Genomic DNA, 23,525 nt, shown 5'->3' on the forward strand with positions numbered 1-23,525 from the left:
CTTGAAGTCTGCTTGTGGTAATTTCTAAGACAAGAAGTTGAAAGTGGGCAGATTCCAGGGACAGAGTTGCCACAAACCAAAGTCCAGCTTTCATAGACTTAGAACAACAGTTTTGTTCAAGAAATGATTTTTTTCTCTTCTAGATTTTATCCTAGAAAGGACCAATGCTCTCATTTAGGGTCCATTAATCTTTGAAGAGGTAGGAAGTATCCGCTTTTAAAGTGAAACTTCTGTGTACAAGTTGGGTGTGTAACTGACCCCGATAGGTCTAAATCATGGATGGACTTTTAAAGGTCTCTCTGGCTTGAAGCCAATAAAGTAGAATTTCTCCTTTGGACAGCCTAGAGCTTTTAATTCAATCTAAATCACATTGCTCATCTCATGAGTGCAGGGGAGCGGTATGTTTTTAACAAGAAGAACATCAATTTTATGTTAGCCTCCATACTAATTCACCGTGTGTGTGTGTGTGTGTGTGTGTCTTTGAGCTAGCATTTTGTCCTTATATTGTCACTGATGTAATGCCATCGTGTCCCAGTACTAATTCCTCTGGCAACTCTTACCATAATTCTTACTTGGGGGCTAAAAAGATAGCTTGTCCTGTGTTTGATTCCCCACACACTAGTAAGTGAGGTTGGGTGTGAGGATGAACTCCTGTAATACTAGTTCTGAGAGGGTACAAACAAGCAGTCCTTGAGTCTCACTATCTAACCAATATAACCTACTTGGCAAGCTCCAGGCCTGCATCTCAAAAGAAGGTGCAGGGTGCTTGAGAAGCAATACTCAAAGTTGTCTTCTTGCCTCTTTATGTATGTACACACCATGTACCTTCAAATACATAGGGATGTACACACACATGGGGTGGGTCTGGATACTCATCTTAAGTTTTGCTTGAAGTTTTTTTCTTTAATATGATCCAAATATTTATTCGGCGATCAAAATGTTTAATTTTGTCAATCCTGAAGAGGATGAGCCGGTGGCTTCTCCTATCACTGTGACGCATCTGCCCTTAGGGCCTCCTTATTGCTATGAGTGAATTACTTGTTCAGTGTGTGCATGGATGTATACTGTCCTGTGCACCTGCTTTCTCAGTTCAGCACTGCTGTCTGCATACCAGCCACTGGACTCTCCTTTATAGACATGGCAAACTCTTGAATGTGTGCTTCTAGAAGAATGAAGGCAATTTTCTGCTCTTTTCTCTCTTGCTGGCATAATCACATTCCATTGATTCCTAGATCATAATGATGGATAATAAGCACTGACTATGCTGCAGGTCCTGACAGCGTGCTAAGTACAGTTACAGTGAACTAACCATTCAACCCTTATGGCAGCATTCCTCAACCTGTGAGTCGGGTTCCCTTTTTGGTGGTAGTGGTGGGAATCGAATGACCCTGTCATAAGGGTTGCCATTGGAAAACACAAATATTCACATTATTGTTCATAACAGTAGCAAAATTACAATTATGAAATAGCAGCGAAAGGAATTTTGTGGTTGTGGGTCACCACAGCATGAGCAACTTTGTTAAAGGGTCACAGTGTTGGAAACATGTAGACACACTGCCTTACCGTGATCCTATGAGTAAATACTATCATCATCAGTAATTTACAGAATAGGGAAATGTTTGCAGAGGCTGCTTGTTCTTTTCCCAGCTGCCCAGACCCAAAATAATCACACAAAAACTGTATTATTACAACACTCTTGGCCTATTAGCTCAAGTTTCTTATTGGCTAACTCTTATATCTTAAACCATTTGTAGTAATCTTTGTATTGCCATGTGATTTTTTTTACCTACCGGTAAGGTTTCATCCGGCGTCCGTCTCCTGTGGTGGCTACATAACTTCTCTTTTTTTTTTTTTTTTTTTTTTTTGCTTTTTTGGAGACAGGGTTTCTCTGTGATTTTGGAGCCTGTCCTGGAACTAGCTCTTGTAGACCAGGCTGGTCTCGAACTCACAGAGATCTGCCTGCCTCTGCCTCCCGAGTGCTGGGATTAAAGGCGTGCGCCACCACCGCCCGGCCTACATAACTTCTCTTGACTCTGCCTACTCTCTCTCCTCTATCTGCTTGGAATTCCCGCCTTGCCCTATTCTGCGCTGCAGTAGGCCCAAAGCAGCTTCTCTATTAACCCATGATATTGATAGCAGCAATCCCGCATCAGGGAAAGGTTCAGTCACATGCTTTGGAGTAAGAACCCGCTTCCAGCACCTGACTTGCCAATCTAAACCATGGCCTTTTAAAAACGAATCAACAGACCCTCCTCGAGTGGTTGCAGTAGGCATGTGATTCTAGCAGGTAGTAAGCTGCTCCTGTAAGCATTGCTGCCATTAGGACCCTCCCCCCCACCGTCACTGTGGGTATCCCGTCACGAAGATCTTTCTGCCTGCTGATGGCGTTGATGGGCTGTCCACCGATGGTGTCAGATTTGTTACGATGGATGTCCTTGCCGTTACTTACAAACATAGTGGTTGAATCAGAGAGCGGTCAGAAATGGCGGACCTTTTTCCAAGGTAGAAAATTTTCAATTTTCAATTACTAAAAGAATCTTTTTCCCCTTTACATTTTTAAAACTTGTTCAGTCCACATCTTGTCTCCGAAGTGGAGTGCGGGGCTGTGGGGCTACAGGAGAGGGTGTAGAAAGACAGTATAACCACCAAATGTGTGTTGGGAACCCACTCCAGCATTTAATTAAAGCCTGCAGCCCTCTGACAGCCAGAAACGTTTCTCCCGGTGAGCGAGGCCGAGAGCCGTTCACTGTCTCTGGAATTATTGGTATAATTCAGCAGCTGTTTTCCTCAGATGCTTACCACACGGGGCTGTACTATAAAGACATACGGGTGGAATCACCAAGGTTCAGACACTTGTGTTCACTGTTCAGCTGAGAGCCACTTAGGCTGTTCTTGTACAAATGCATTAGATTATGGCTAAGCAGCTTATGGACATAAAAACACATTAGAACTTTACAGCGCTCTATAAATTATAGTTTTTGCAGCATTCACCGCCACAATGCTAGGTAATTACATTCATTAATCTACTACTAAGAGCACATAAAGTTGCCTCCCAAACTGTACTGTATGTGTCAGTGCTCAGCTGGAAGGAGGGTAACCCCCCCTTCATTTTTCCCATCTCCTTCTTCTCCCTTGAGCCAGGTGCAGGATTGTGGGATTTCCTGGTAGAGTTCAACAACCCCACTGTGCCATGTACATATGTGTGCTTGTGGGTGTTGCTGTCAGGCTCCCAGACACCAACATGCTCGTGATTTTTTTTTCTTTCTGTGTTTAACTGCGCCATGCATCTATTTTCTTTTTGGGAACATACAAATACGTCATTGGGTAAGCCAGCAGGGATAAATCAGCGAAGAGGAGATTAATGATAGGGTCGTCAGCAACAGCTCTCCCAGATCTCTCTCGTCCTTCTCTCTTGGGATAGTTAACAGCGTGACCTTTTAAGTGTTTGATCTATCAAGAGTACAAATTGTTAATCTCCTCTATTCCAAAGTTTTCAGAAGTTCTCCATCTTTCTGTGTCATGGGATAATCCTTTTTTTGTCTCTGTGCCATATTCCCTTCCCATCCACTTTTCTTTCTATTTTTCTTTGTGAATTTCTTTTTTGTTTGTGTGTTCCATAAATCACACAAGATTTACGAAGACATGAAGACACCCTCGAAATTTACATGGCCTGAGTATTTGAACAGGATTTTAAAGGTATTTTGTTTGCATTATTTCAAGTTAATAGGCCAAGTGATTTGCTTATATTTAAAAGCAAACAAGCTTACAGAGTAGAAGTCTGGAAACAATGAGCTTCAAACCACATGGCTTAGACAATCCTCCAGGCATCTGATTCCTTCTCACCCTTATGAGGATGTGGACTTTGTAGCCATGTGGATCTCCATTAGGTCCTCAGACTTCCCAGATGGCCTCAGGAAAGTTAATTAGTAGAAATAACTTTGGGTCTGGGACTGCGGCTCCCTTAGTACACTGCTTTCCTAACATGCAGAAAGGCCTGGGTTCCGTTTCCAGCACAGTATAAAGCAAGTATAGTAGTACATGGATCCCCAGTGCTCACCAGGGAGGGCCTGGCAGGAGGACCAGAAGGTCAAGTTCATTGCTGGGTGTATATTGAGTTCCAGATCAGCTTGAATTAAACAAGACCCTGCTGCCCACCTTGCCCCCAAGAATAATAAAACTTTGATCCTGACAGGCATTGTATTAATCTATATATTATCTAACCAAGAAGTGATATAGGAGGGACTGGAGATTTACTCATGGCCACAAAGCTTTAAGTGACAAGGTTAGTCCTTGTACATGAATGGGCTACCACAAGAGCACCAGTTGGGGCCAGGACCAAAATGAGTAAAGACACAGAGGGAATATTTTGGGGAACAGGACAACAGCAGCGAAGCTGTCAGCTTCCTTTGCTTGTTGATGTGGGATGCTCTCGGAAACTTAGCTTTTTTGTGATTGTAAGAAGCTGTGGGCTTGTGTATATTAAACAGCTTCCAGTTCAGAGATGGAGATCAAGTGCTTTCCTTCAGGAAGGTGACTCTGTTGTTAAGGAACGCAAGTGCATCTGGAGCCCTCCCTCAGCACAGTCAAGGGTGTAAAGTTTGATGATGCCCGGAAAGGAAGTGACTTCTCCTGCAGTCAGTAGACTGGGGAGGGGATAAGAAAATTGCAGTGTGCTGTCAGCTCAGCATCTTGACTCCATCCTGGTTTTCTCCCCCTGTAGGACAGCACAACTATTATATTGGATTAGAAGCCAACAGAGCCTGTTGGCCATCCAGGTAGGGTAGTGCTGGGCCCGTGTCATCTGTAGGATGATATGTCCTAGTTACAGAGTAGAAATATTGCTTAAATCACAGGATCAGTTTTTTTTTCCCCAAACTGATTTCCTGAGCAACCTTCGCATATGCTTGAGTGCACCCCTAGGCAGCCTCACTGCGGGCCTGGCCTTTCTCATCACAGGTCCTGCGGAGCTGTTCTTTCTCACTCACTGTGGTATTGATGCCAGCTTTAACAGCTGTCACGGGTATCGACTTCCCTCCTGATGATGCATGTGTGCAAAGCTGCCAGTTCATTCAGTGAGTGCTTGCCTTTCAGAAGCTGGGAATGGGATTTCACGTTCACGAATGTAATTGGCTGGTTTCGCAAAGGCATTGATGCATCGTCCTAGGATGGGAAGGGGTAGTCGATTTTCCAGCATCCTGATAACATCTTCCAGTCCTCTCTCTTCATGGGACTAAGGACTGTTGGTGCCATGGCACAAGTATCTTTTTGAAAATACGAGGAAAGTATATATAATCTATGTGGCCAATTTCCAATATGTTATGTAGACCTCTGAAGATGTATTATTGTTAGACTTCAGGGATGGACTGAATGGTGTCTGTGGATGGCAACTAAAACTCCAGTAAGTTGAAAGTGGTCTGCTATTACAGATGAATTTTCCAAAAGTGACTCTCCTCTTTGTGGCTTATGTTTTTGTGTAGCAGTCATTTTCTCAAATCAGACATCCCTATTGCCTATTAGGTAAACACAGAAAGAGCATAGTTTGTGAGTTAAAAGTATTGACAGCATTTCAAGTGAACATTTAATTCAGTTTAATTTTGTGATAAATCTGGACTTTAATCCTCTGGTTACCCTGTAATCATGTCTTTATTGATCTTTTCTGAATGACTGCCTGCAGTTTAATAAACTTTGCCATTAACCCAGAGCCTCTGAAGGGAAAGATTGATTCCATGATCAAATCTGATAGGATCAATAAGTATCTAAATATCACAAAATCTATCTGTAGGAAGCCTTCGTGTAGACACAAACCTTCGGCTTGTCACAGTACACAGGGAGATAGTCTGGTCCTCTGTATATAAACTGATTGCTTTAGAGTTAGCACCTGATGCTCTCAGGCAGGCTGACACTGTATTTCCTCTGTCAGGCCATACTGTACAAAGTGGAATGCTGGACCATCTACTGTAACTCCAGAGTCTACTTTATTCTCAGTGCAGAGACACCTCAAGGCATTGTTCAATTGTGGGTCTCAAGTCATTGGGTGTATCTTTTATAGTTTTATTTTTTTTCCAATGCAAACCTGTATGTCAGTTTTATTTTCACCTATGTGATGTTAAAGAAATAAAATTCTGTCTGTAAAGTCCTGAAATAGAGGACCTGAAGGTTATGGAGTAGGGCCATAAAACAAATGTAGAGTTAGAGGTTGGAACTGTGCAAACAAGATCCAGGGCTTGAGGAACTCTGTGTGAAGATTCTCTGTGTATCTCATTTCATGATGGGGCATTAGCAACATGTGCTAATGGGGTGTGGGGTCTATATTTTATACCTGTGGGTATCTATAGAGCCGCTGTCACCCATTGTCACGTCACATCAGGACAGTGTTTGCAACACAGTGTTTTGAGCTTTTGTATAGCTGTGTATTTTATTTTTAAGGTCAGAAATGCCTAATTCTCTTCTAATTTTCACCACTGAAATAAAATGTCAGTTTTAGCACAGAGCCAAAGGCTTTACTTGTGTTTAGGTTTCTTTGTTGCTGGGTTGAGCTAGGACGAGTTCTGTGCTTGACAAATAGGAGATAATAGCCTTTCCATAACTACATGTGAGGAGGGAAATAGAGGTGCATGGAATATTTTTGCAGTGTTGCAATTATAAACTGGATGTAAAGTGTTTGCAAGTAGAAGTCCATAATCCTAAAACTTACAAGTAGTAAGTTTCGGAAATTGGGAAAGAACACAGGATATAAACCCTGGGCCCTTCTATTTGTGTTGCCAATCACTGGTGGATGGTCTTTCTTTGAGTAGTCATTTGCTTCCCATGCTTCAGCTCCTTCAGCTATAAAGTGACAATGATATTGTCTGTTGTATAAAGTTACTAGGCTGTTCAATGAGAGACATAAAAATGTTACTGGTTATGAAAAAATCGTTTTACTAGTCCTTGCTTTATATTTAGAAATGGATGACTCAGTAAATGCTTATCTATAGACATAGATAGCTTCAGTTATAGCACAATTAGGGTAAAGGCGTGTGAAGTGCACCCAGATAAGAGAAATTACAGTTGCTGGAAAGGCTGGAAAACTACCTGGAAGAAAGTCCGAATTCATGAGCTACAAGCTGCATTTGTTGAGCATTTTCTGTATGATAAATAGCTTCTCAAGGTAATAACATTAGGGAATTTTAAGAGCATAAGAGATCCTCTGATACAGAACTGTAGATTTATATGTGTGAAATACATTGCTCTCTCCCCCTCTCCCCTTCCCCCTCAAAGATAATTAAAACGCATTTGAGAAATGATGCAATATGGTTCATGGAGTCAGAGCCATCTGCACATTTGCCCTCCCTTTTCTCTGCACCCCTCCACCTGTGTAACTCCAGTGACTATAGTTCTGGAAAGTCGGAAGTTACTGACATTACATAATTGCTTGACAGATGTGGTGGTTAATGTTCATTGTCACATGACTGGATTTGGCGTCACCTAGGAAACACTACTGAGCATGTATGGGAGGGCGTTTCCAGATTGGGTTAATTGAGGTGGGAAGACCCACCCTGAATGTTGGCGTCCTAGACTGAATTAGAAGGAGCATGGGTTCTGTGTTCACCTTGCCCTGTTTTTAGTTAGTGGATGCCTTGTGACCACCTGCTTCACACTTCTGCCGCCATAGTGAACTGTACCCCGAAACCATGAGTCAAAACAAACCATTTCCTCTTGCAGTGTTTTTGTTGTTGCTGTTGTTTGGTATTTGTTCACAGCACTCAGAATAATTCTATAGAAACCTAACAGATTCACTTGAAAAATCTCAGCCATGGCTGGACTTTGCTGTCTAAACCCTTGTTAGTTCACTATTGAAAACTCTATATTCACAACCTCATAACCAAATTTCTGTCTTTTTAATAACACCATATTTGTAGGGTGAAATCTAACTGTGATTTGATTATCTCTGATGGCTAGTGGTATGGAGTACTTTTTCATGTATCTGATTGGCATCCAAGAGTCTTTGACAAACCAATATGTCTGTTCAGATCCTTTATAACAAAACACATGGGCTGGGGATGTAGCTTATCTGGTAAAGTATTTACCCAGCAGACACAGAACCCTGAGTTACATTTACATGCCTCTAATCCTATCACTTGAGAGGTAGAAGCAGCAGGGTCAGTTCAAAGTCATGTTCAAATACATTGTGAGTTTAAGGCTGGTCCTGGAATACGTGAGAACCTAGCTTCAAAATAATGCAGCACTGTAGAATCAAGCAGTGGCTAATTGCAGGGTATCATTAAGGTTACACATCTTTCAGATGTGTATTACTGTAGTGGTTTAGATCAGAGTGTCCAAAAACCCCATGGGAATCTGAGCGTTTTGCTCTCTTGAGGTGTGAAGTCTAACTTTACCCTCAGAGTTGTTTGAGGACTAGGTGTTGTTCCCTTGTGCCTCTGGCTTGCCCTTTACTCCTTTTTTGTGTGGCTTCTTTGGTCCTTTGTATATATTCTCGCCCCTAAGCCCTCACTGATGAGATTTTCTGCCCTTGGTCATGGTGCTCTCAGTTTGCAGAGTGCTGCTTGTTACAGAGGAGTTAATTTTTTTTCCTAAGGTTTCCTTTTCGTCATGCTGTATTTCTCAGATTATCTGGAAGGACTGTAATCCAATTTTAGGGATCCTTCAGGGCTGAGAGCCTAAACTGTTTTAAGCAATAGCATCTGGTTGCCAGGGACTCAACCACTTCGAGTGTGTTAAGGGCGCAAGGCAGCCAACTCTCAATTATCTATAGGAATGCGAGACTGTTGGCGTTTTCAATTCACAGCGCAGAAATCTCACTTAAGCTGATAGATGTGTTCTCATCCTATAACTAAGCTTAGGAGAACTGCTTGGTGTCTGCCTGTGCATCTTCCTTCTCCCCTTCTCTTCCTTCTCTCCCAATCACCTTCAGCCTCCCCCTTTTAGCTCCTGTCTCACACTCTCTTGATTCCCCCTGTGATGGTGCCACACCTCTAACTAGTGCGGTTTTATTTACTCTCCATGCCCACTCTTTCCAGTGTTTCTCGTTTCAACCATTCTACTTTACGTGCGTTTCATTGTGGTTTTAGATTGCATTCACCTATTGATGCTGGAGGTAGTTACTGTTCCATTGCCCATTTCCTCTTTAGATACCTAAAATTATCTGTTTAAACATTTTACTAAAGTTTAATTGATTTCTTTGTATTTTTAGAATTGCTAATGTACATATTCTTTGTAAAAACCTTAATCAGAGAACTATTTTGGAAATATTTTCCTATAACACTGCAAATCTTCTTGTTTTAATAGTGGTCACATATATGTTGTGTGTGTGTCTGTGTGTGTGTGTGTGTGTGTGTCTGTGTGTCTGTAGTGGGGGTGGTGTGTGCCCAAGAGAGCAGGTGCCTGAGAAGGCCAGAAGTAGACATCGGCTGTCCTGGAGTTGGAGTTACAGGTTGCTGTGAACCACCAAGAATGAGAAATGGAAGCAAACTGGGTTCTCTAGAAGATCCGAACACACTCTTAACCACTGAGCAATTTCCACAATCTTCAAAAGGCATTTTGAAGAACAGAAGTGTTAATTTCTGATATGTCAGTTTATCTTTTTTATGGATGGTAGTTGTGGTACCATAACAAGGATATAAGACTTTTCTGTGATGTTTACTTGGAGAAATTTCATATATTTATTGATGTTTTTTATAATTATTTAAGGGCAATTTTTCCAATCAGTTCAAGGTATGGGTGAAAAGCATTTGCATGCAGTTAATGTGTTTTACCACCATTTGCTAAAAGTACTATCATTTTTGAGGCTGCAGAGCATTAAGAACACTTCCAGTTCTTCCAGGGACCTGAGTTTGGTTCCTAGCAATTACACTCATTGACTTATACCTGCCTTTCACTCTAGCTCCATTGGATCCAGTGTACTCTTCTGGCCTAGGGAGGCACTGTACAAATAGAGATATGCTCACACACATATACTTTAAAAAGACTTCTCTATAGAATCATATTTGTGGCAGAGTGTGGTAGCAGATGCTTTTAATTCCAGTACTTGGTAGGCAGAGGCAGGCAGATCTATTTGAGTTCAAGGCCAGCTTGGTCTACAAAATGAGTTCTAGAATAGCTAGGGTTGTTACATAGAGAAACCATGTCTTGAAAAAACGAACAAAAGCAAACAACAACAAAAGAATTATATTTGTGTTCTTACTTAAAACTAGCTGCTGGTGTACATGGGTATGTCCTTTCGGACCTTCTTCCTTTTCCATTGACTTGTGTTTGGCCTTAGGTACAGCCAGGGAATGTGCTTTTGTGCAGTGTGAAAGGTGGCAATACAGAGCATCCTGTCTAGTACTCATTAATCCCTAATAAATATTTATAGATTTCTCTCCTGCTGTGATTGAGCAGCTTTGGTTTTGGAATCTTGTTTGGTATTTCCAACAAATTGCAGAGTATATGGCATTTAGCAAGCATATTGATTTTGGGATTGGAAGACACATTCACATACGTGCGTGTGCTTACATATGTGCATCTGTATAGCATATGGTGAATGTGAACAGATGCATTCAAGTGTGCATGCTTTCATATGTGTGTGTATTCACATTGTGAACGTGACATGTTTGCACATAGGCATGCATGCACATGTATGTGTGCGCATGTGGAGTCCAGAAATTGACAACAGTGTCTTCCTTGATTACATGAAGATGTTATGCATTGAGGGAGGGTCCTCTCACTTGAGCCTAGATAGTGTTCATCTAGTCTACCTAGTCACTTTACATCCAGTTTTTCCATCTCTGCCACCTGAGTGCTGGGATTGCGAGTCAATCACTACCTCTTCTTGGCATTTATGTCAGTGCTAGGGATTTGAAATCTCATGCTTGCCCCATTGACATTTTATCCACAAGCTCCTCCTTGAACCCCTTATTTTTAAAGATATGATTATTTAAAGCTGTGTGTGTGTGTGTGTGTGTGTGTATACATGTATTTTGCATAGGGTCACATTCAGACACTGAACTCCCGATGCTCCTGTTTCCACCTATCAAGTTTTGGTTTGCATGTGTGTGCCACCTTACATGGCTGAGATTAATTTTTAAATGTTGTACAGGAGATATAAAATATTTTTTTGTGTTTGTATATGCAGTCACTAAAAAGGGGAGGCCCTGAGATTCTGTTCATTAACGTTGTTTAAAACTCCAAAGTGGAGAGTAATATGCATTTAGTGACAGAGAATTATGAAAGCACTGAACTTTAATAAAAAACCCTTTTACTTATCACATTAGACTTTTGCAGCTATTTTACACAGCTACATGGATGGAATAAATAGTTGGCAAAGTCATTCAAAAACAAGCATCGCGTCTCCTAGTAAACAAACCAAAGACCCAGCAGACTCAAACAATGGGAAATGCCCTTCATGTGACTGGAAGAACATCTCTGCATCTTCTCCCCAGTTCTTTGTTCACTGACCTACTAAGCTGTAATTGTCAATTTAGCCTAGCCTGGGCTCATCTGAGAGAATCTTCTCTTGAGGAATTCCCGAGATTAGATTTGCTCATGTGCCAATATTAGGTATTGCCAATATAAGGTATTGTCTGGATTTCCAGTTGATGTAGATGGCCCCAGCCCCTGGGTGTAGTTGTGCTCCTAGGCTGTGTAAGGAAGCCAGCTAAGCATGACCTTGTGATGTAGCCAGCAGGCTTTGTTTCTCCATGGTTCTTGCTTGGAGTCCCTGCCTTGAGTTCATGGTGAACTGCAACCTGGAAGTGTAAGCCAAATAAGCCCTCCCCTGAAGTTTTTTATTATGGTGTATGTCAGAGCAACAGAAAGGAAACTATGACAGTCCTGGAGATCAAGTATCTCAGAGCAGATGTTTTGTTTGAACTTCCCCCCTCCACCTTCCATCTGCTCCCACTCTTGGACATACACAGACACACCTCACAGCCACTCCACCAGTTTCGGACTGTCCTCAGATTAATGTGATTGGAAACATCCGACAGAGACTCTTTCCAAAACCCATTTTCTGCAAGGCAGGCAAATTGTGCCTTCATTTTCCATCATCTCTACTTCATCTGTAATCAGCAAATGGGGCCCCTCAGCCTGCATTGTGTTTCGTGTGCAATCTGTTAGCCTCCCTGAGTTTGCACAACACTGAACCTTCTCATTTTGAAATTCAGGAGGAGCAGAGGAAGCCTTGGGCAGAAGATTGTAATTTGGGAGAAGGGGAAGTCAAGAATAAGATCACCTGTTCTGAAGAGGGCTGGTTCAGAAGGAAATTGCTTTGCTTCATCAGCGTCTGAGCCTCTGAATGGATGTGCTCCTGTCATCCCGCCCTCCATCTCCAGTGACCTAAAAATCACATAATTTCAAACATTCACAGAACTGATTCCTTTGTGCATGCCTGTGCACTTACCCCCTCTATTGCCAGCAGATGTGTCTAAATCTTTCTGCTTCACAGCCAGGCTTTTGCTGCTATGCGGGTGTTGGAAATGAATGAATACCCTTAAGCAGATTTATCAGACTTCTCACTTCCAGCCTCCTCCTAGGGTTTGCCCCAGGTGGGGCAGATTTATCTTTGTTTTTTTTAGGGTCTTAGTCAGACCCTGAGAAATAAAATGACCTAAAATAAATTAACAGGAGAATGACATGTACTTTACACATAAATAGCTGCTACTAAAGGAAAATAAAAATTCTTGCAGGAAGAGTCAAGCATGGGGGCACTTGTCTGTAATCCCAGCACTTAGGAAATAGAAATAGGAGGGTCAGGAGTCAGAGTTATCCTTCTGTGACCTAGTGTTTCGGGCCAGCCTGGGGTACTTGAGACAGTCTCAAAACAACAATAACAACAACAGAAGCCCTTTAAAATTGACCTAGCCTGAATGCTCACTTACTGTTTTAAGAGACATATCCAAAATCTTGGTGATATTAAAGAAGGTAGGAGTTAATTCCCCCATGTATTTGTGCATATTTTTCTGGGCTGTGACTCCCCATTTCTGAATTTCCGCTCCCCCACTCTAGGCCAGACATCTCACTCTCATCATCTCTTTCTTCCTTTTGTGGGAATGTTTCTTTTCTATTGGCTAAGTGAGGGCAGAGTGTCCCTCTTGAATCTGCTGATTTTCAAGTACCTTTAGTTTACAATAATCCTTCTGCCAAGTGGCATGTTTTCAAGTGGCATGTGCTGCCACCTTTCATTCACTTGCTTTCCTTGCAGAATGAGAAGTGGAGTCACTTTAGAAAAGCACTGCAGGTATTTCCGATGGACTGTCTCCCTCGACAACTGCTTGCCTAGTCAACTAACGAATTAACACGCCTTTGAAATTGCTGCTCATTGATCCCAAAATGTTCTTTTAGAATACACTCGGCTTCCCTTCGTGTAGCTGCAGTGTTCAGAGTAGCCAGTGTTTCTTTAGGGGAATTCTTAAATAAGTTGCCACTGATGCCTTGATAGTGGTTGATATATGCTCTTTTGCCCATGCATGAAGTCATACAGTTGTCCTGAATATTGATAGGTTTATATTTTATTGATTGGTTTATAATCAGCCTTTCTGTGGTTTGTAATCAGCCCATTTCTCTTCTATGTTTATGACCAAAGGAGGACATTGGGTGGGTGTCATGCTGAATTTACCACGGTCTTTAGAGGAACAGAACTTAGAGAATCAATCTATTGATCCATCTATCCATGCATTGATCCATCCATCCATCCATCCATCCATCCATCCATCCATCCATCCATCCATCCATCCAATGTATCATCGGTCTATTTCATCTATCGCCCATCCTTCTATCTTTTTGTCAATAATCTGTCTATAATCTATTTGTGTGTCCTTTTATCTATCTGTCTATCATCCATCCATCCATCCATCCATCCATCCATCTTATTAGTGGCTTAATATCTCTTGTCCAGCTAGTCTAACAATGGCCGTTTATAATTGAAGGTTCAAGAATCCAATAGCTCTCAGTCTGTAAAGCTTGATGTTTCAGATGGTTTTCAGTATATGTTGGAATCCTGGAGAAGTGGACTCTCATGCTGGGTTTGAAATAGTGAGGCACAGGCAGACAGGCAAAGAGCAGGTATTTTCTTCTTCCATGTCTGTTATATAGGCTGCCACCGGAAGGCATGGCCAAAATTTAAGATAGATCTTCTCACCTCAAAGGATGCAGTTTTAGGATGAGTCTCCCCACTTCAAGTGATTCAAACAAGAAAAATCCCTCACAGGTGTTCCCAGCTGCTTAGATGTAGTCATGTTGGCAAACAAGAGTAGCCATTACACTGGCTCCTGCACTCTCCACCTTGTTCCCCTAAGACAAGGTCTCATTTGGATCAGCATGAGGATCCTCCTTTATCTACCCATCCCACAGCACTGGAATTAGAAACTGGTGTGCCCTCATACTCAGCTTTCTAGATGGGTGCTGGGGATTTGAATGTAGGTCCTCATATTTGTACTGCAATTGACCCATCTCCCTATCCTCCTGTTCTTGATTCTCTTATTTATATGGAACAGTTTTGCCATTTTCCAAAATAGTCAATGAAAACATAAGAAATTATTTTACTGGACATTCAGTAATCAGTCAGTAAATATTTATAGATACAGTGAACAAATAGTAGCCTGGTTTATTCAAGATTTGCAATCAAGAAGCTATAGTCATAAATTTTACAACTTTAAATTTTCTTTAGAGTTGATGTGTAACATCTAGTGTCTGAAAGCTTAAGGCTCTTAAATTATAAAAAATTTCTAAAAAAGATGCCAGTCCCTTCTTAACTGGCTACATAGACACAGATTCTCTTGCCCCCACCCTCCAGAGTAGATATTCTCAGTATTAATTAGAGCAACAGTGATTGTACTGCTGTTTCTAAGACCTTATCAGGTCTTTGGAAGGTTAATGTCCTGGCAGGGGTCCGTTTACTCTTTGTAGCTATTCTTCAGAATCATGAAAATGTCTTGATTAATATGTTACAGGAAAATAAAATAGTTTGAAAAAATTATAATCTCATAAATATTAATTCATATTTGTATGGAATTGGACATAATTTTCAGTATAATTCTGGGCAAATCTTCAGTATGAAAGGAGGACTGGTCTTGTAATAAATCAAATGTGTGAGGCGAATTCTTATTTGTCTATTTAAGATAGGATCTCTTGGAGCCCACACTACAACTCACTGTGTAGCTGAGAATGGTCTTGAACTTCTGATCCTCCTGTCTTTCCCTCCCAAGTGCTAGGATTACAGACATGCACTATCACTCCCAGTTTTATGTGGTACTGAGGATGGAACCCAGGTCCTCATGCATGGTAGGCAAATTTTCTGCCAGCTGAGCTACACTCATAACCCAATATTGTGCTGAATAGGTATGGATGTTTTAGCTACTTGGATTTGTGTATTTCTAAAGAAAATCTTAATGACTGATTATTTTTTTGGCTTATTCTAAAGCAGTGGGTTTACTGCAGCCAGCTGTCCAGTTTTGCGCTTTTTCCTCTTTCAAGGGATTATGGTACTACGTACACAGGCTGTCCTCTCTGATTCAGATTCAGGCCATACACATTCAACTCCAGCCCTCCAGTCTGAGTGTCCCTTTGCTGTATTTTCTTTATTCCCTCACTGCTCTCGTCAATTCCCAGTCTCTGGAGCTGTAGTGGATGTATGTGGCTGTGCTCACACCTATAGTCCCAGCACTAGGATGGCAGAGAGAGGAGGAGCTATAGAGCTTGCTAGTCAACCAGCCTTGTTGAATATGCAAATTCTGGGCCAACGAGAAACTGTGTCTCAGAAACAAGGAGAGCAACTGGGCAAGACACTCACTCATACCCACACACATCCACACAGGGGAATAGAATCCTCTTATCTGTGGTATCACTAGGGGTTCAGGAGACTTGACCACCATGTCTGTCTCCATCCCCCCATTCTAACCTTATTTAGTCTGTATTTAGGTTGTGACCTTAGATCCTCATGTGACCACCACTTCCCTTTCCTTTTCTTTTCTGCAGAAAGATGTAGCAGTTAAGCCTCAGGAAAGAGTGGAGAAACGGCAGAATCCTCTGACCAAGAAGAAACGAGAAGCTCTTACCAATGGTTTGTCTTTTCACTCCAAAAAGAGCCGGCTCAGCCACTCGCACCACTACAGCTCAGATCGAGAAAATGACCGCAACCTCTGCCAGCACCTTGGGAAGAGAAAGAAGTTGCCGAAGGGACTCAGACAGGTGAGCAAGCCTGGTTCATTCTTAACTAGGACCTTGTCTTCCTTCCTGTGCCTCTGTAGTTCTCAATGGGTGGCAGTTTTCTTAATATGATGTTGCAGTAATTGTTTTTGGAAAGTTGTGTGCATGATTTTAAACAAGAGGGTCATGCTCTAGGTGGGTCCTCCACATTTGACTAACACTCCACCGTTGTCAGTCTTTCATTTCAATGTTGGCTGCACATTAGAGCTCTCTGCAGTGATGGTGGTACAGAGATCTCGCTATATGGTGGTCATGGCCTGGCTTCTGTGGAGACCTCCATGGTGAGGACAGATGGTTTGGAGAAATTCGTCTTAGTATAAATCTCAGGGTTCCGGTTTGCTAAAAATGGTGGACTGTGTGGGAGCAGGGCCTTACATAAAGTTCATACTGTGACATTTGAGAGGGCACTGGTGCTGAAGTGTGACCATCTGTGTGCCATCATTGTTCTCCACTACGCTGAGACTCAGGATGGTCTTTGTAGTCGTTTGAACAGAAGTTTTGTTGTGGGCATGGTCTCTGGCTTGCTAATAATTAGCTGACAGGGATCCAGAAACAGTTAACAACACTTTGTGTTTGGGGATCCTTTCTGCCTCTGGAAATCCCTAGGTGAGGTGGATTGATACTGAGAGAGTTGTCCAGAGCAGTTTCTCTTCACGCCGCTGTGTCCGTGCTTGTAGAGTTACCTGCATCCTGTGTGTTTTCGTTTGATTTTAGAGAGGCTATTGGGTAAGAGTGAGACTTAAGAGGAGCTAAGGAAGGAGTCTTGGTTGACAGAACAGTGACTGCACAGGCCATTTCATGTCTGCAGAGATTTCTCTGCAGAGGACAGGATCTGAGATCGCCCTTAAACAGTGGTTTTAAAACCGCATCAGCTATCACAGCCCTATCATGTACTACGCCAGTCACAAATCCCTAGCCTCTATCTATGAGCTAAGGGAATCTTTACTGTAAACTTTGCAGTTTGATCATGGTCAGGCTACTTTGGAAGTCACTTGTGTAAAACATCAGAAGTGTATTCTGAGTGATGACGATCAGTTAGAGATTTGGAAAGATAAAAATCCCTAAGAGGATAAAATGAGCTGCTTGGTGTCATAAAGAGAATGAAGGACATTCCTTTGTAGAAACATGGAGAGTGATGGGTGTCAGTGAGAACACAGAAGCCCTGTAGTGTAATATCCTCAGATATGACCAAAGGCACCACCAAACTCACTTGTCAGTAGTGTTATTAATGTTTATCTGTAGTTACACAGTCTACAATAACTGTGCTACAGGCCTTTGGTGTATATCATAGCTAGCAAGACACTCAGTAACCCCGCCTCGTGAGTAATCACCATGTGTGCTTTAGAGAAATGGAAACTGGGACTGCAGGAGATGAAGAGCTTGTCAGAGAGCACCTTGAAGTGCGTGGTTTAGACACAATCTCTCTAGCCCCATAGTTTTCTGTTTCTCCTGAATATTATGTTGTCTTTGTTTGACGTTAGAATTGGGCATAGAGAGAAAAGAGCTGCAGATCATAGGATGGAGGGAAGATGACCTACAACTATTTTGAGAAACAACATGAGCAGACAGCATATTTGGTCTTGGAAGCTGCTGTCCTTAAAGGCATAAGATGTAGCAGGATAAACTGTGTTCACAGCAGGAGTACAGAGTTGGGAAGTTAGATAGTAACCAAAGATAAATGAAAATCCTGTGTGTGTGTGTGATGGGTATGATGGGTGTGAGGAGCTAGGGAGAGGGATGGAAGACTAGGGTCTGTAAGAGGTGATGTCACTCTGGAATATGTGTTCCTAACTGATATGGAAATACAATCACCAGTGGAGAGAGGCTACAATATTGACACCTTCAACCCAGACCCTCTTGCCTTTCTAAGATGATGTAGGACTGACCTTATCAGGCAAGAGACCACTCTACTTCCATGTGGAGGCCAGGTGTTATGTCTTCTTCACTTACCTGATCTCACTTTTCTTTCCTCGGTCTTAAAGTACTTCTTGTGATTTCTGTGCAACCAGGGCTTTCATGGTTCATTTCTGAAAACATTAATGATCACAACAGAAGACTTGGAATCGTGTGTCTGGATTTTGATTAACTTTTTGTCTTCATGGACAAATGCTACTTTTGGTAGTATTGTTGTTTGAAATCCAAGCTTTCATTGATTTACGTTTGAAGAGTACTTTTTTTTTCCTGCAAATAATCAAGATTTCTACCTTTCACCTATAATTCTAAAGACATCATATCTTCCCATGTCCTTTCTTCATGCATGAATGTACTAGTTTGTCAATAATTTTATTTAAGAGAAAGTAGAGTTGATAACTGAGGTGAGAACATGATACTGGTTACTGGTAAATAATCTCTGCTGCTACCCTACTGAAAAATGAATTTCCTGAAGTTGGTTTCTTGAGTCATTCCTTTTGAGCCTCATGATTACTTAAATTACCAATAATGTGATCAAATAGAGTGCCATAGAGATCTGTGAAGGAAGACCATAGTGGGCGGAAAGAACACAACTTGTTTTAAGTTTGAGTAGTGGCTTTATGTAGACATTTAAATGAGAGGAGAAACATTTGTCTTTTGTGAACACTGGTAAAAGGTGAGACACAGTATGTTTAGAATTCTAGGTCTAGATGGAGGTGATTGAGATGGGTCAACAGGTAAAGGCCCTTGCTACCAACCCCAATGACCCATGTTTAATCCTTGGAACTCAGACGGTAGAAGGAAAAGAACCAACTCCAGCAAGTACATACACTCACATATACCACATACACACACACACACACACAGTATAATTAAAACATCTTAGAACGATAGGTAGGATTGCTTTTGTGTTGTGTTAGGCCAATACATATCACAGTCCTTTTTTTGTCCTTTGTCTCCTTGCCTGTAGAGTAACTGAATCTGATGAATCTAACTGTCTGTGCTTGATGGGGGTCTTCAGAATGAACCTTGAGGAGAGTTTTTAAATTAATGGATTGTCCTTTAGTGCCTCTGGCTGAGGGAGTTACAGTCTGAAGACTTACAGATGACGATGGGCATGCGAAGAGAGGGCCTGGTCTTCCTTCTTGACATGCGGAGAGTGAATTAACTTTGCATTCTATTAGGGTGGCACTTCCTGAGCAGGCAACTTAATACATGGCTTTCCTGTAATTATGGAAGACATTACTCTTTAGTAGAGAGGAAATAATAGGATTTTTTTCCCTGAGAGTCTGTTGAAGGCAACTAATCTTTTCACTCTGAGAGTGCAATTATATACTTTTAAGAGAGAAGGGAAAAAAAGGTGTAGTTCTAAAACCAAATTGCTTTTCCTTCCCTTGTCTGATTATAAAACCACGACTCCTATGATATGTTTCCATTCTGTCAAAAGAAAGTGTTTTAATTGACACTTAGCTTATTTGCTGGATTATGTTTTTATGGACAGATACTTACTGTCTTAGAAGAGAGCTGATCAGTAACTGCCTTACCAAATGGTTACAGGTTTGAACAACTCTATCCCCAGTTCTCAAAAGAGTAGAAAAATATATCTAATAAAAGGAGCAAATTGCTATGACACAAAATAGTGAATGTCTCTGTGACCTGCTGTTTTCAAAGCTTTCTCCCAGGGAAAGACGTCTACCCTCATCCTCCGAAGTCAAATTCCACCAAAGTTTACCCTAGGGAACTAGCTGACTTTTTTGGGTTTACTTATAGTTAGGGGTGTGGCCTTTCTCACTGTAGTGTGGGTGACTCAAAAACAGGAGCCCTGGAAAGTATTCTCTTAGTATAGCTGATGGTTTCTCCATGGCCATGTAGATGGAGTTTCTTTAGTTGGCCTTGGCCAACCTGTATGCAACAGTACCTCCACAAAACTAGTGACCACTTGTAAATTGACAGAATTGCATACACAAATTTGGCTACAAAGTGGCTGAAGGCTCAGGTGAGGTCCCAATGATCCTTCCTACTTTTTCCCTTTTTGAGGAAATGTCAGTAGTCAACAGTTCCCATCATGGTGGACAAACAGGCACAGCCTATATCATTGAAATGTTGGCTTTTTGGATTGTAGGATAGTACAGTGCTTATCTCTGGTGATGTTTCTCCTGTGTAGAGCTAATGAATACTTATGGTGGAACCGTTACCTTTGACTGGTGATGACAGAGGGAATGCGACTTAGTTCTGCTTTGACATGGGGCATATGGAGAGGACACTGTACCTCTCCATAGGACCTTTCTTCTTTAATTGGCATATTATGTCACACTGTAACCACCAAGCAATACAAAGCTGTGTTTTTCCTAACCCTCTAACCAAAGTATGGCTTCTCACAGAGCATTTGGGGAAAATTTAACCCTTCCCTGAGCAATAAGGAAACTTTGATTTTCTTTCTCATATACATCTTAACTTCTAGACCATAGAAATTTCTGCATTCAAAATTTAGTACTTCGTAGCTTAAAGCGCAGAGAAGACAAAAGGATTTTAAAAATAATGTCGCCATGATGAAAAGTTGATGAGAGTTGGGAGGACTCTGAGCTTCAATTGGAGTTCTAAATCTCTGTTTAAACAATTACTTTGTCCTATCCAAGATGAACTGCATCAGTAGGAAATAGTCTAAAGCAAGCGAGAGGCCTTCATTTGGTTATGTGAACATGTGTGTGCACGAATGTGTGTGTAAGCGCATATGATACATATGTATATGCAGAAATATGTGAATGTAAGTGTATGTGGAAGCCAGAGGACAGTCTCAAGATATCTCTGGCCAAGAACTTGCTAATTCAGCCAAACGGGATGTAGTTGGGTGATGGAAGTTGTTGTCAAGGAAATTGTGGTCCCTGGCATGAACACAAATTGAATGATGAGGAACGACAGCAAAGATCAAGAAATGGTAAAGGAAAAGTAACAGATTTATCTTTTAGGATGGGAGAAACCTAAGGATGAAAGTCCTTTAAACATAAGATGCTTTGAGTAGTTTACAAAGCCCCTGAGTCTCCCTTTTATGTAGTGCCATGCCTAGATACCCACCCCTATGCCCTTTGACATTTCTCATAGAAGCATGGTCTGGGAACAAGAAGTTGCTGTCTCAGGGAGTCTGCCCTAGTTTGCTCCACATACCATGTTCCTGGGTACTCTGATTTATCCGTCTCCTTTCAGAGTTTATCACACACTGGGAAGGGGCAGTAACCTCTAGCTTCTTCTTGCTCTGGTGAAGGGCGAGGAATCTATTCAGTGTGTTTCCAGGAGAGAGGTGACTTTTATGAGGCAGTTTCCTGTGGCAAGTTAGGGTACTGTGACAGAAGTCTTGCAGGCGGTGCATATGGAGCTCTGTCTGTAGTCCCTTCTGTAGAAGCAGAGGGGCAGAAGGAGTAAAGGAGAGAGCTAGAGGCTACTTCAGCATAGCCAGAATCTGCCTTCCTTTCTCAGCAAAGTTCTGTGTAGTAGCAACCAGTCCACGGTTGGTCCCAAGAGTGATGAACCCCACATCTATTTTTAGGCACTTCGATGGCTCTTGAAGTTTATAGTATAGTCAGTGTGAGGCCTCACCCAGATGGCTTCTAGTGAGGGAGAGAAGAAATTTAACCATCATTTGAAAATGGTAGTAGACCCGTGTCTCTTAGTTGTAGATAGATACTGCAATATTGGGATTGAGGCAATTTCATGATATTTTGTGTCTGGGAAACATTTTTTTCCTTATCGGAAGGTAAAATCATTTAATGAAAGATAGTTGTCAGAGTAACATTTCATATGGAATTAAGTCTAATATCTAGGGAGTGTGATCCTTCAAACTGTTAAACACACAATACATTTTACTCTTTAGTTATGCTTTGGAGCCTGTCCTGGAACTCACTCTGGAGATCAGCCTGACCTTGAACTCACAGAGATCTGCCTGCCTCTGCCTCCCCGAGTGCTGAGATTAAAGGAGTGTGCCACCACTGCCCAGCACCAGTGTGGTACTCTTAAATACTGTGTAATATTTAGATAAAACTTGGGTATAAACTAAACAATTAAGCTTTGATTACACAAACACCTTTTTTAAAGCCATCCTTGTAATGATGATGGCGAGTAGACCAGTAGTTCCTCTAATTTAAGCAGAGATTTTTACATCAGTGTATTGAACTTTGATCTTTTACATACCTTTCTCAGACATTTGTAGCTTGCTTAAGCTTTCCAGCTTTCTTTTTCATTCATAATAATCATACAACTATCTTATGAGATACAGTAACATTAACAAATCCATAATTAGTGAGCCTTTTTCAAGCATGGCAGTTGTTTGGCTTAGAAGATAGTGTTGTGTAGTACCACCTTAAAGAAAGAAATTTGAATCAAAATTGCACACATTATAAGTTAATGCATACTGCTAAAACTGTGGGACTTGGAAATTGCTAGTAACCCTGCATGGGTGTTGAGTGTTAGATAGGAACCTTTGTCTGGAAAAATGACTACAACAGAATTAAACATGGTAGAATGTTTGTTTGACATTGCCAATTGTAAGCTGTAGACAGAGGACTTTCTCTAAGGGCAGAGGGTTGATCATGGTCCCTATCTTTATAATCAGATCTGTTACTAGAGATATACAAGGTAATTTGCTTTAGTGCTCTGTGCAGGCATTACACGTTGGTCTCACCTGGAGGGGGAGGGGTCATGTTGGTGCAGGAAGGCCAGGTGAATGGACCTTCTGATGTATTTCCTCCCCTCCTGAGGGAGCAGAATGTCCAATGAATGCCTTTTCCTGCTGGGATTGCTACCCTAGGTTTGTCCTTTATTTTAGTACGGCTAACACTGTCTTGGGAGCACCCTGTGATATTGGTTATTGTAGAAATTAACTTACAAAGAGAGATTTATAATGGAAAACTTAGATTAAACAAATCTACCTCAAGCCACATTTCTGAAGACCTGCTAATTAGTTTTGAGTGAAAATCTAGGCCAAAAACCACACAGGTATTTATCCAGCGTGACGGCAGAGCCAACAGAAGTCTGGAAACAGGAGTGTTTGAAACACGGATGTAATTTGGGATTGAAGTTTCATAATGAAAGGACATATGAACTTTGCTGTGTGCTCTTTTATAAATTTGCTGTAATCGCTAAGTGCCTGGAGGTACCTGGAGCGACTGTTAAGAAATATGAGCTGCAGTCAAACCATTTCAACTCATGCTTCAGAATCTCATTTAAAACGCTAATTGGGATTTCATTTGCTTTTTAAAAATCAGAGACTAAGCAATCTGGCAAGGGAAGCAGGTAGGCCAACTGAAGATCTTCACCTCTCCTTCTACTCCAAATCCAATCCTCCAGTTTCATTCCGAGCTCTGCAATAGAGCACCTACAGTGTCCCTTACCCATCTCCAGTGGGTTACACAGGTCTTCCCCTCCAAACTCTCCTTCTGCCCCCC

The 23,525-nt window shown here is 41.6% G+C and overlaps 1 protein-coding gene across 3 annotated transcripts in view; it reads left to right on the top strand.

The window, feature by feature from the left end:
- The window catches only part of Auts2 (activator of transcription and developmental regulator AUTS2), a 1,103,484-nt gene that overhangs the window by 264,097 nt on the left and 815,862 nt on the right, over positions 1–23,525 (top strand). For all 3 annotated transcript variants that reach the window (XM_057763815.1, XM_057763817.1, XM_057763816.1), the window contains exon 2: positions 15,949–16,161. In XM_057763815.1, coding sequence (XP_057619798.1) covers positions 15,949–16,161 — 213 coding nt within the window. The remainder of the gene's footprint in view (positions 1–15,948; positions 16,162–23,525) is intronic.

The sequence above is a fragment of the Chionomys nivalis genome, chromosome 3, assembly GCF_950005125.1.
Source record: "Chionomys nivalis chromosome 3, mChiNiv1.1, whole genome shotgun sequence".
NCBI classification, from domain to species: Eukaryota; Metazoa; Chordata; class Mammalia; order Rodentia; family Cricetidae; genus Chionomys; species Chionomys nivalis.